Here is a 14,244-nt window from a genome sequence, read left to right on the forward strand (position 1 = left end):
AACATTAGTCCCAGTTACTGCTGGTGGCCTGGGATGCAGATTCCCAGGCAGTCCTTTTCCAAACATTCCCTCCTTGCTGCTAGCGTGACATGAAGTGGCCTGAGCAGAGCATGATCTGGGCAAGGCAGACAGGTCTCAGGTTGGGCAGCTCTCTCAACTGGATGTGCCAGGGAACCTAACAAAAAAGTTGGGGCCTGCAGAGAACCTTTGTCCTTACTCACCCTCTGAGGCATTGGCCCAAGATTGGAATCTCTATCCCACTGCTTTTTTGCCTGTGATCTGTTTCCAAAGTAGTGGACAAAACTGGGAATAATTCAGAAGTCCTTGTGAGAGATCCCATGTTCTGCTTGGTGGGGAGGAGATGGATGGGTGGGAGGAAATCTCTCAAATGCTGTTTGTTGCTGGAGGGCTGCAAGGTCTCCATTGCAAGAGGGCTGATTTGGTGTGTGGAAATCTTCTGACTTAAAACAAAACAAAACAAACAAACAAAAACCCCAAAACAACAACAAACCCCACCAAAAAAACCACTCAGAAAGTTTTTTCTTCCTCCCTTGAATCTGAACCAGTGTAGGAGGCATGGAACTGACACATGAGCGTGTGTGTCCAGCTGATTAGGCAGATGTGGCATTTCCAGGGCAGACCAACCTCATGCCAAGGAGTATTGTGGAAATCAGCCAGCTGTCTTTGTTGACATTGCTAAAATAGAGCTTCACTCAGCAGCAGCAAGGCAAAGCTGAAGGGGAGAGCAGATCAAGGGTTGAGTCAAAGGTACTGAGACAAAGTAATGCCCCTCATGTTCATGAATATTTCTTGGAAGCATGGAGGTGTGGAAATGAGTCAGAGGCGTGCTCTGGCTTCAGTCAGATGGTGCTGGGTGGGAAAACAGAGATGCTCTTCTAGGATAAACTTCAGAAGCTGTGTAGGAATGCAACATGGCTCCCGTGTGATGGGGAGCTGCTGGCAGCGTCCTGTTCTGGTGGGCTTAGAAACACTACCCTTTTAAACCCCAAGGGCTGTAGGATTTTTGAAATGCAAATGTTTTGGCTGCTCAGGTGTTCAGGAGAGGGATCAGGAGTTGCCTTTCCTGATGTATCTACTGCTCTTTTCCATCAGGTTACGATGCCCTGAGCTATTCTGTGGAAAGTGGTGACAAGTGGAGTGGACGACAGCTCCTGCAAGCACGTGAGCAGAACACGACTGACATCCCAGAGGATGGGGGGCAGCTCTACGTCAGAAACTGCACTGAACCAGGTAGGAATGAAAATTGCCTCTAGCTCCTCAGTCCTGCAGTTGGCTTCCTCACATCTGTACTGCCAAGACTTACTTATTTTTAAGTCCATGAACGTTGCTTTTCACAGCAGAGTTTGGATATAATTTCCTCAAGTTTTGGGGAGAGGAGGGGAAGGTTTTTTCTCTGTTCTTCAAGACTAATGTAGGTTACGTGCCCCAGGAGAAATTGTAACAAATACAGTTCTTGCTGCACTTCTTTGCCTATAATTTTTCCTCTTCTGTAATCCTTAATAACATTTCTGGGCAGATGGACGATTATGGTACTGGTACAAAAATTTTTCTTACTCAGTTTTTGCTTGTTTGCATAACTCTGGCACAGTGCAGACCTGGTCTCACAGACTCCCATCAGCACTGGCAGTAATATTTTTCCCCACTGTGCTCGGTACTGCAGCACCTGCTGTCTCACCATTGCAGCTGTTCCTGCTGACCTCACCAAATAGAGTGGTCTGTAGGAAGCATGGAGGATTTTATTTGTGGTGTATGGGGTTTTTTCCCCCCTCTTTTTTTCAGAAAGTAAAACAGTAACTAATGAGTACCTTGTGTTTTCTCAGGAGAGAGAAAGCAGAAATACCTAGATACATGAAATTACTGTTTCTTCTTGAAATTGTTATGATGTGACACTCTATAAATGCATCAGTAAAACTGATGCAAACTACTGCAGAAAGGAAGTGAAAGTAGAAGAGATAAGATCCTGCATGTGGTTTTGTCGATTTTGTTTATTCACATTGTAAATGTAAATAACATTAAGTAGTGTTAAGTACTGTTGATCATGTTAGGCCCTCCCAAATTTCAGTGTCTGTGAAAGGTACCTGTAGAGCTCAGTGGATGATCTGCAGAATGGATCAGCTCTGCTGCTCAGCAAACGAGTGAGTAAAAGAGCTGGCAGAAGGGCAGGGGCCCATCAGCGTATTGTGAAGATGTTGGTGCTGCCTGTGATCCTGCAATTATGAGAGGGCAAAGTGGTGTTAGCTGTGCTTTCATGTTTGAAAGTGTGGCTAGCAGTAGGGTGGTACAGCCTCTGACAGCAGGAGCTGTGGTTGTCAGGCAGAGCTGATGGAAGGCTCAATCCCAGGGCAGCATCCTTGGCTGTGCTGGTGCTGGATCAGGCCCCAAACGGTGGCACAGCAGCTGGAGTTTCACCAAGCACGGCTGCCTTTGCCTTCTCCAAGGGCTGCTCAGGGAAACTGGAGCAATTTGTGGTGCTGCTGAGTATCACACACAAGTGCTGCATAGCCAAAGCCTGGGGGCCCGTTGTGGCCTTGGAATCAGCAGATCTCAAACTTCCCCAGCATCCCCACAGCACTATGTGTGTTGGCCTTGAGGTGCTTCTCCTTCCCTCGGGCTGGTGTTGAGAGGCAAATGTTGCCTGAAAAGGGTTTTTTTTTTCCTGCTAATTTCCCCAGTGAACCTGTATAAACACCTTGCAGCTAGGCAAAAGTGGGTTGTTTAAGAAAGCAGTTTTACCTCATCTGCTGGTGGAGGGAACTGGAACGCCTCCTGTTAAAATGTGTTGTGTTTTTTTGCAGTGCTTGGCTTCTGTGCTGTGTTGGCAAGAAACACACCTTGACATGCTAAAGGGAAGATCTGTGTTCTTTAGGTGATTGCAGGCTCATTTGAATGCTGGCTGTGACATTTGCCAACTGCTACTTTCATTTCCTAATGGTTTATCCGGTGGCCTATCTAGTACCATTTCATCATCATAACTGCTCCAGATAGTGGGAGTTTTGCTCATTTTGTCTTTGCAACAAAAACTGTAGAAATATTAAAGGGCTGAAACGGACTGAATCCAGCCTAAAGACCATAATTAGGATTTTTTTATTTCTTTTTTTAACCTTTTTCTGAGAAATGCTTATCATGGGCTCTGGCCTGGTCCTGTGGTTGTGTTGAGTGCCTGTGGAAGTTAAACCACAGAGCAGCCTGCTGTCTTTTCTGAGGAGCTTCTTGTCTCTTGTTGCCCGTCCCCTGAGTGTCCAGCCCTGCAGTTGGAGCTGCTTGTCCCCTTCCTCTTGGATCCTGGTGGCTTCTCATGGCAGTGTCTGCTCTCAGACAGCAGTTGCACTTCTGGCCTCTCCTACCCATCCCATTGTCCTTGTGGTATTCACATGAGAGTATGTGGAATGAGAGATGGACAAAAATATTTGGACAGAGTTTTTTCACAGAAGTAGTGATATTGTTTAAATGAAACACTTGTGATTCTGAGCCATGTTTGACAGTTTTAGCTCGTGCAAAAGATTGTGAGGAAGGAGTGAGAATTACTTGTGTCAATTCAAAGTATCATTTACTCACCCAGTCCTGTTCAGAAATGTGATTCACCTACTGGAAGCCAAGAAAATTGATTAAGCTGGTTTAATGTCGATCTTTGAGTCAGGTCTCTGTGCTACCAGATTCAGAACTCAGATTGCACTGGAGGAGCTCTAAAGCTTGCTTGCTCTTATATCAGACGGGTTTATTAGCTGCCAGGAGGTGACAGGCTCTGGGGCTGTGTCAGGATGGGATGGCAGGTGTCTGGAGGTTCAGGTCATTGGGGGTGGCCGAGGTCCTGATGCCAGCCCTTGTTACCTTCTCACCAGACTGGCAAATGCTTCCTCTGATGAGCTGTCATTGCCTTCCTTCCTGCCCTGCCATAGCGCTTCCCACTCCCACCTCAGAAAGACTGAAAATAAAGTAAAGGCTCTGCTTAAGTGTGCTGTTGTAAAGTCATTATTGCCAAAGGAACAAAAGGATCTCCGTGTATTCGTTTAGACCTTCAGGCATAAAAGTGCTTGAGTTAAACAGCCCAAGAAGTTTCTGTGCAATTATTTTTTACATCTCCTCGCCTTATTTCAAAATCAACTTTCTCCTTTATCAGTATGTCTCCAGTGAGTCATAGCTCATGGAACTGTAATTTGTAGTGCTTGGCTGTGGAGCAGGTAACTCTTGCAAGCTGCTTGCTTGTGGCTGTGTCTTTGGAGCCCCTTTGGCACCAAACCATAAACCTGAGCCCACAAACCCAAACCCCCTCAGGTGGAGCTGAGCTTTCTGATCTCTTTCCTCTCTTTCCTTTATGCACATGCTGGGCTTTATGAGATCTGAGTTCTGCTGGGTTGTCACGCCGAGAATGAAGTCCAGAGAACTGTAGAGTTTAGAAAGGCCTTCTTCCCAAGCAGATGCAGCATCCTCTGTGAAGAGTGATTTTGTGTTTTGTTTCCCTTTTCTTCCTTTTTTTCCTTTTCCTCTTTGAACCTCAATCCAATTGAAAAACAAAGTTGCCTTCTCTCAAGGAAAATTAATTTTATCCTAGCAAAATGAAAAGTAAAAATTTGTTCCTGCCTTACTGTAAAAAACAAAGTTCACCTTCTATGTAAATTTTAAGAAATAGGTTTAATAGAAAATGAGACAATTAGGAAATAGAAAAAAAGCAAAGTATGGCTGACTGGGTGACTTGGCATTTAGCCAAGTCCACACCCTGCTATATCAGAGACATTCTTTAAATACTCTTTCTATTGTATCGATCTGTTGAATATTCATATTTTTCCATAAACTAGTTTCCATATTCCAGAAAGTATTCTGCATGGTCCCTCCTTGGGTCTGCCTTTTTAGAACATGTGTGTTTCTTGGCTGTGTCTTCACTGTCACCTCCAGATTTGGCCTTGGTCCGTGCTTTCTTCAGATGGGAGATGCTGATAGTTGGTGTATCAATAGCAGAGTCTTCTTTACATGTTCACTGGATGTTATCCCAGCCAAACAGACAGTTTAAGTGTACCACATTAATACTATCACTATGCCTAATTTTCTTTACTGACAGCAGAAAAAAACCCCTTATATTCTTACTACAAAGTTATTAATCATATAGCACACATCTTGCCAAAAGCCAACTTTCTAATATGCATTTATAACACAAGTTGCCAAACCTTGCTTTCACTTGAGGGGATGTTAGAAAAAATAAATTACTGTGAGTTTAGTAACAAAATGTCCTTGAAGAATAGCAAATAAGATGTTCTTCTCTCACTGAGCTATAAGTTTGGTGAAGTTGACAGAAATTTGCTTGAACTTCTGATTCCACAGTCTGCTTCTGTTTGTCAGCGTCAGACCTAAAGCATCAGAAAACCAGAATGTTGAGGTTAAAACCTCAGAAATAAAAACAAAAAATGCTTATTTCTTCTGGGTTCTTGTGCTGGCAGAGAGCTGGGTTCTCTCTTGCTGCAGCCAGGAAGGAGAGATGTTCTCCTGGAGGGGACTAGGGGCTGAGGTTTGGTGCTGACACACGGCCCCAAGGAGCTGGGGCTTGAGGGGCCCCAGGCTGATGCCCACCTTGTGTCCAGACACTGGATTTGGCTGTGTCACAGCTGTACCTCTTCCTTAGGGGAATGTGGAAGGCAGCTGAGGGCTTTGGAGCTCTCCCTGCAGAGCCTCTGCTTCCTTTGTTAGAAACAACTGTGGATATTTTCCTTTTCTGTGCTGCACTCTGGACTCGCTCAGGGGTTGGGATTTGCCTTCTGGGCTCTTTGGCAGGACTGCTGGATTGTAGGATCTCTTAGCAATAAGAGGTGGTCATAAGTATTTTCTCTAGGATTTTTCAGCCATCCAAGGAGGCTGAAAGTGTGAAGGAGTCCAAGTGTGGCTGACTTGTGCTGCTGTGCAGGCAAGCAGAGAGCTGAGCACCATTGCTCTGAGGCAGGACCTGCTGTGTTTTACAGCAGGGCTGTACCTGGACAATGTGCCAAAGGGGAGGTTCAGAACAACTGCTTTTGGCTGGATACTTGAAAACTCTGAACTAATCACCAAAACCACGCAGTTCCCTGTAAAACAGGGCCCTCTGGGCACAAACAAGAGGCGAGTGGCGTTCTTTTTGCTGAAATTTTGCCAGTGTTCCCATGTGATTATGTGTGCAACTCCAAGAGCCAGAGCTTCAGGGAGAAAAATAACACAAACCTTGTGTGATTAAAATCAAGAGGTGGCAATGCTATTACCCAGTGCATCCTCGGTGTGTTCTGTTGTATCAGTGAAACAAAAGGAGAAAGCAAACCCCAGATTCCAAAGCAAATGTTGTACCTACAGTGTACAGGCTGAGGAGAGGTGGTGAGCTCCAGAGTGTCCTTCTCAGAAAGCTGCTGTCGATTTTTCCAGAATACATAACTGCACATGTATCAAATGTATCAACTACAAATGTACAGCTGTAATTAAACGGTTTCTTGTTCTGACAGAAAACCTTGGTTCAGCCTTCAGTGCCACAGCACAGCTGGGATGTGCACCCGTAGTGTGGGCAGATCTCTCAGACTGGGACTTGTTTGCTCCATTGGTGATGCTTGTGATGAGCCTATTCCCATTTTAGTTGTTGTTTCTGGTGGAAAATGCTGTGTTGTCACAGGCTGGGTTATGCAGGGAGGGCTTGCAGAGTGGTGGGGGAAGATCCGTGTGTCACATTGCACAGGGAGTGAGGAACACCGAAGGTTAATTGCCTGTTGCTACCCAAGAATCACATTTATAGTCTTGAGAAATGATGATGAGGGGGAAGGAAGAAAATAATAATCCTTGTAGGGAACAAATAACAGAACCTATACACTGGCTGCTGCCAGGAGAAGGGTGTTTGAGAGTCAGTCAGAAGAACAGCCCCATCTGCATGGTAGCTCTCCAGTGGTGGAGTGGGGAAGCCCTGTGTCCTTTTTTATGATTATTTTTTCCCTCTGGAATAACTTTAAAATGCCCAGAAATTTTCTCGGTTTTTGGATTTATTTTGGGGTTTTTTTTGTTTGTTCTTTGTATCTAGAGGAATGAGACTTGCTTTCTTGACCTTTCAGTGAACTTGGGTTGCTCCTTTGGTTATTGTGTGTTCTGGAAAAGGCAGCAGAGAGGCTTAAAATACTGAAAGGAGACCCTTGCTTCCAAATCTTTAAGTGACTTTGCATTTAAAGGTGCTAAGCAACAAAGCATGACTTCCGACGTGAATAAATATCACATTATACCTCTGAACAGGGTTTTACTTCTCTGACACTTGAGGATGCCAGGCTGCTGCTGTGCATCACTGGTAATCTGAGAAGTCCTCCATGAAGCCTGTGACCTGAATTTCTAAGGAGGCGGTGAAAAAAAAAAAAATAAATTGCCAAGTCAGACTTGCTCCATTCTCTGGGAAGAAAATGAACTTGGATTTTCACATGCTGAACATGGAAAGCAGCACCAGTGAAGGGTTTTGGGCTGGCAGCTGGGAAGAGTCAGTGTGGTCCCCTTGTTTGGTGGCTGTGGCTGCCTCAGGTCATGGCTGAGGTGCAGATGGTTGCTCACAGCTGCAATAACATCACAGTTACCAGATGTAGATGTTCTGGCCAGATAACAGAGCAGTTTCTTTTTTTTGCGCACCTGAATTATTCGTGTGGTGTGGTGAACACAAATTGTCCACTTAGCATTTAAAATATATTGCTGCATTTTTGTAAATGTCCTCGTTCTTCCCAGGAAGATCTGTGCTGCTGTAAAATTTTGGTTGTTAAAAATTTTACAGCAGTACCAAGAAATTTGGGGATGAAGTCATTCGCTCCAGTGCCTGTTGACCCTAAGCCATGTAAAATGTGTGACTTGTTTTTGTTGGGACAGAGTATGAGATTCCCAATCAGATCAGGAGAACAGCAGTATCTTTCCTAAGCTATTTGAAAGTTTCTCTGTGATGCTAGAAGGGCAGAGAGAATAAGGTTGATAATGAAGGAAATCAGAGCAAGTGGTTATCAGCACACGCTTTAAATTTTGGTGTGTCTGTAGCATTTCATAGATTGAACATGAATGTGTAAACAGGAGCCTCAAGCATTAATTTAAGTTTCAGGGCTGAAAGCTGACGTAGCTCTAAGACTCTTTCTTTCTTAGAGTTCTGTTTTAAATTTGGTATTTTGGAGCTATTACTGCAAAGGAAGAAAAATAGCATCTGGCCTCATATTGCAAACTGAATTTTTGTTGCATGTTTTTCGGTTCTTGCCAGTAGTTAGTAGTTAAAAATCAAAGGTCTAGATTTTCCAAAAGTGTAAAATATTACTGGCTTCATTGACTTCACTGTGTTTACACTAGATTTAAACGTCCAAGAATCAAATACAACATTCCAAGTCAGGTTTTAATACAGTCAGGATGGAGTTTTTATCATCTGCCATCTGCATTTTAAGCAGTGCTTAATTGTATAGTTTTTATATACAGACATGTATGTAAATTCACTTATACATGCACAGAATAATGTTTTCATATACCAGTGCTAAAGCAGTTTGATTTAGTGTGCAGCAGTGGACAAAATAAAAATATTTAATTAAAATTCCCTTGTTTTTGTGGACTGCATTTTTAAAAATTCCCAGATTAGATACTGCTTGCCCATATGTGCAGTTTCTTTGCCTTTTCCCTGCTGTTCCTGTTAGGAAATGGAGAGGGAAGTGATTTTTCTTTCCCAAAGATCCCAAGATCCCTGGTGCTGGCGGCGGAGTAGAGAGCTCCTACTTCGGCCCAGGCTCTTCAGGGGCTCTCCCGTTGGGATCCAAGTCTTCTGTGCTGGGTGTGATGAAACCACACAGAAAGAGGGATCTCCCCTCCAATCCAGAACCGTCTGTGACAGCAGGGCATGCTCTGGGCAGAGGGGGGGAATAACAGAACAGGATGCCAGCTGCTTGGAGCATTCAAACCAGGCAGGCACTCTGTGGTAAACAGCATGGAGAGCTGCTTGGTACTCTGTGTATGCTCATCCAGAGGTGCTGGGAGGTTTTCAGACTTGGTTTAGTTTCCATTCTGAATTAGGGGATTTTAGGACATGGTCAGATACCCTAAAATTTCAGGATAGGGTCAAATATCTTTTAAAAGATATTTGGTGCTTTGGAGAAAAAAGTACTGATTGTGGGGCAACAGCTGCCCCAGTGCTTCGTGAGCTTTGTGACACCTTCTCTCTCAGGGGGAACTGCTGCCCCCCAGCTCACTGTATGCCTTTGCCCGTGACCAAAAGTAGTGTCCCAGGCAGTGCTACAGCTTTCTCTCCTCACCACTGGTCTTGGCAGTGTCCCTCATAGGCACAAGCTTGGATGAGGATCTGGCAGGAGCTCTCAAGGTTGTTGGCACAGTTGTGGTTGTGCCTCTCTTGCTGGAGGGGGAAATACTTTGGAATAAACCCTTTCTTTGGTTTTATATGTATATGCATAGAAAAAAAGAGAGGTGAGATAGAAAGAAGTGAGCAGTCTTGAGGAGACTCCATCATCCAAAAGGCCAGTGCTGAGACTGCAGCCTGGTGAACACAGCAGCAGCGTCAGCCCAGGCACTAGTGATGAATGGGCAGCTGCTGACAGCCTAAATGGCCACTTCTAATTAGCACTCATTAATAATATCAGAAGAAGCCGACTGGAGAATCAGCTCCTGCCCCCATGAGTGTGAGTCCTCAGTGACCCAAGCGCTGCCGTGCTCTGTCCTTATGCAGCTTAGCAAACTGTCCGGCCTGGGGGAGCATCCTGGTGATTCCCCATCGCTGCAATTCCAGCTCCGTAGGGCTCTGAGCAGTCCTGAGCCAGAGGTGCTGTCTTCCCATCTCTTAATTGGTGGTAGAAAAGGAGAAAAGAAGAAAGTGATAATTACTTTGTGTTGAAACAGATAATTACTGCTACCGAATTTCACCAGGAAACAAAGCGGCAATTAATGATTCATTATCAGAACTCCAGCATGGCTTGGCAGAGGCAGGATTCACATGGCCTGTGGGCTGGGGCACGGGGAGCCCTGTGCATTGGCAGCCTGCAGGGATGATTCCCTCGGGAGGAGCCTGCTTTGGGGTCTCTTGGGGCTGCTGCCCACGGGAGCTGGACCTGTTGCTCCGTAAAACCTGGCTGCAAGCTGAGCGCCTGATGGGATCTCTGCCTGTGCTTGTGGTAGACGTGGCTGTGTCTGTGTGCCACGGGAAGTCAACATCCCTGCAGAGGGACCCGGGCAGTAGGAGAGGCACTGACACTGCCCTCTGGCTCCGTCTGCACCCAGGTCTGTGTTCACTGGGGAATAGGCAAGCAAAGTGTGAAATGTGTTTGCCGCTGGGATTGGGCCAGTGGGCTGAGTGACACTTCTCCAGTCCACTCTCACATTTCCCAGTTAACAAGTCAGGAACTGGTGTCTCTGTATGAAATAGCTCCTTGTGTTCCATTTTCGCTGGGAATTTCAGTGTTTCCTGTGCCCTGTGCGAGCCTTTGTGCTTCACAGTAAGAGCTGCTGAGCTCTGCCTCTTGAGAGGATGCAAATGTGCTGGGGAAAAGGGGAGAAGGGGGCACGGATTTTCTATGAGGGGACATCAGAGCCACTCTTGAAGCAAGCAGGATCTCAGGGATGTCCTCCAGGGTGGTTGGTTGCTGCGAGGACCCTCGGTGAGGCAGGATACTGCATGCAGGGATGCAGCAGCTTTTCCGTAGCCATGGCAACAGATGGGGTGTGGTGGTGGTGACTGGAGGCATGTCTGGACTGAGGGACCTGCAAGAGAGGCGTGGCTGCAAGGCCAGGCAGTGAAATGAGCCATTCAGGTAAGCAGGGTAGGCATGGTGAGACTGTCCAGCTGTGCTGCTGGATCCTTTCTGGTCACCGTGTTGTGTTCCCACCCCTGGCAGCCCCCAAAACTGAGGGACGGGCAAGGGACTGGACCGGAGAGCTCAGAGAGCAGTGAACAGGAGAGTGCAGATGAATCCCGTCCCACAAACCCTGTCTTGGAGTGAGATTGTCAGATTCCTACAGAGCAAGGCTCCTGTGGGTAGAGCTGAACCTTGCCCTCTCCGCCATCCCCAGTTACCAGGATTACAGCTTTAATCAGGATACAGGAGCTGACAAATACTTGGATTGGGAGATGGAAAGTTCCACTGAGCCACCACCACTTGTGTACTTAGGGGAAGCTGGCAGTGGGAGAATTGAGGCATTCATGCAGCCTCTGTGCTTGAATTAATTTTATGTTTTGCTTGCACTAGGGTTCATCCTTTTGACATGTCTTTCCAAGCACACTTTTTCTTAAAAAAATCCCCATAAATTCCAAATGAAGCTTTTGTTGAAAGCCGGCACATCTTCTGCCCTACTTCCACTGCATCTGTGCTGAATAGTTTGGATTGAATTGCTGTCTCCTGGGAAAGACTTGCAGGGATATTCAACCCGCCTTCAGAATAGAATCAAGAAGTAGGTGAGCACACAGGAAGGTGAGAGGACCCAGCAGCCCACAGCTGAGTTATGTGACATATCATCACCCATAACCTGCGTGGCCAAGTTTCCTTGAAGCTCTTGGTGGTGTTTGGAGACTGCTGGAGGAGACCTTGATGTGCAGGCACATGTGCATCCCTGTTCAAGCACATGTAGGTTGCCTGGGTCTTATTTGCTCTGCAGAGCACAGGGAGTGTTCTGCCCAGCCAGGGACAGGAAAGCTGAAGACAGGATTGATGCTTTCCCTGGGAGATTTTTCCATGTAGGAAATTCCCTGCTGCTTTGAGCCTATAAATCGGGATTGGATGGCCTTTTAAGGGTGTGTTCTATCAGTGAGTTTCCCATCCTATCTTGATTTTGCAGATTGACACATTCCCAGTGGAAGTGCAGGCTTGACTGCAGCCAGTGGAACTAGAAAGTGTCTTGCTGCTTTTGCTCCTTTGCCCAGCCCCATGGATGGCTGTTGTAGAATATTTGAAAATGAGGTGTGAGCAATTTCAGACTGGGCCCTTGGCCTGCAGAATTTGTGGGCTTTTGTGATGCAGTGAAAATTAAGTTGTGGCGCAGCAAAAATTTTACTTCTTTTTTTTTAAGGTATTTCGAGTTCTAACAGGTGTTTATATGTAGTTTTATAGTGTTCATACGAAAGCCTTTTTAAGGCAGCAGATGTGTACATTTTTAAGTGCTTTGTAATATTAATAAAGTCACAAGAGAATAAATATGAAGAAACAAACAATAAACGTCAGTGCGACATGAAACACGGTCTCGGTGTGAGTGTCGTACTCAGCCCAACCTCAAAAAAGGGTCCCCAACTTTAGATGGCGATCCTGCAGAGCCTCCCTGGGTGACACTGCTCCTGGGGGAGCCCTGCAGGTGAAGCTAGGGTGTCACTTTGGGGGACAGGGCTGGCACCATCCCCTTCTCCCACAAATGGGGTGCTGCCAGTCTTGCTGGAGCTTAGGTGAGCAGAGGGCTGGTGGGGTTAAAGCAGAGCCTGTTGCCCAGTTTCAGAGAGAGGAGGTTTGCAAGCAGACCAGGCTTAATTTACAGCCTTAGTTTTCTACTCCCACAGGACCAGTAAAAGAAACACATACTTTGTAGTTTATCTGTAAAACGCCAAGAACTAAGTGAGCTGCTCAAATGATGTTGCTGTGAGTGATTAGTGTATGGAAAACTGAAACAAACTGGAGGCTTGTGCTTGGTGCCGGGAAGGTGACAGGCTGTGTGTTGTGCCAGGTTTGTGCTCTGTGTCCATGGCCCTGTAGGTGCTGGAAATTGCAGAGAAGGGAGGTTCTCCCATGTGCAGAGATTCCTCTCCTGGGCAGGACAGGCTGTGGGAGGCTCAGGAATGGTTTGAGTCTCCACTCCCCCCCAAACTGTTCACTTTCCTACTCACCACAGAGAGAAAACTATGATTTTCAGTCAGTCACCACTATTTAAACATGATCCTACATCACCTTGGGAGAGGAGCCTCTCGAGGGTTATGGAGAACATGCCACAAGAAAAGGTCTGGTGGCTTTCAAGGCCACAGATCTGCAACCGCCCGGAATTTTTTCAGATTCTGTGCAGTCCCACCCATATAACAGTTTTCCAAACTGTTTATGGGCTTCCACATGTTTGGGGTATTGTTTTAAGAATACTTTTCTAGTACAAAACAGGGATTCTCTTCCATCTCTAAAATCGCCTCTACCTCAAAAGAAACAGAGACTTCCTTGTTTTTCCCAGGAGCCAGGGACATATTCTATTCAAAATTCTCAATTAAACCCCATGTATATCAATACACACAACCCTTTGGCTAGAACTTGCATCCCCCCAAGCAGCATTAGGATATTACAAAAACAGTCCATATCCCCATAATTCACATCTAGAGAAGCCTGGTCAGAAATGTCCACTTCCTCCATCCCATCTTCAAAACAGTCTTTCTCAGTTCTTTCACTGACTTTGTCTCAATGCTGTCTCTCTACATTTCAAATCACTCTGTCTTCCATGGAGGAGGGAAAAGTGTTAAAGTCTTTGCCCAGAGTTTTCTTTTCTTCTCCAGTGGACTCCAGGAACTTCAAGACCACAGGTGATGGTGGGGGGAGGAAGGGGGAGAGAGAGAGAGAGACAGAGAGAGAGACAGAGAGAGCGAGCGCAGGCTCAGGAACTCTGATGGACAAAACCTCCTCCACCCCTGGTCAGATCTAAAGTGACTCAAACTTGGATCAGCTCCCTGGAGCTCCGGAGAAAAGTTCTTAAAAGTCTCTCCTCCTTCAGACCAGCAGCTCTGGCAGCCAAAGCCCAGAGCACGGCCACCGTGGTCCTGGCGCAGGGCCAGATGCTGGTCTGCACTCCTCCTCCTCCTCTCCGCACCGGAGGGGCCGGGAGGGGACAGAGGGGACACGGCCAGCCTCACCCACTGTCCCACAGGCAGGGCCCAGCCCTGGGGGGACCAGCCTGACTCCCGACTCATGAGATGGAGTTACCTCCTTGCCGACCAGAAAAGGAAAGGCCAGTCACCTGGGATTTGTGATTTAAGGTTGTGTTTCCAGAGACGTAGAAACGCTCCCGTTTGTCAGACAAGCTGTCAATCACAATCCATGCTAGAACTTCCTTAGGAAAAATACTTTTCATATTCGTGCTAAACCACCACAGTTGCCCATCTGACAAGCTGTATGGCACAGCAGCAAGGGCTGAGGTGCTCAGGCTTGTGAGAATGAGGTCACCTGAGATTTGGGGTAAATGGAAACTACTGGGGGGGTTTTGTACACAACCTCAGGTGTGACTGTCAGAGCAAATCTGTCTTGATTTCTTGATGTGCCTAACAGCAAGCACAGT

General features: G+C 46.3%; 1 protein-coding gene across 1 annotated transcript in view; it reads left to right on the forward strand.

Moving 5' to 3' along the window:
- Positions 1–14,244, forward strand: part of SLC24A3 (solute carrier family 24 member 3) — a 111,122-nt gene that overhangs the window by 18,102 nt on the left and 78,776 nt on the right. Inside the window, 1 exon segment of the mRNA XM_066316688.1 lies at positions 1,114–1,251. Coding sequence (XP_066172785.1) covers positions 1,114–1,251 — 138 coding nt within the window.

Source organism: Sylvia atricapilla, chromosome 3 (assembly GCF_009819655.1).
Source record: "Sylvia atricapilla isolate bSylAtr1 chromosome 3, bSylAtr1.pri, whole genome shotgun sequence".
NCBI classification, from domain to species: Eukaryota; Metazoa; Chordata; class Aves; order Passeriformes; family Sylviidae; genus Sylvia; species Sylvia atricapilla.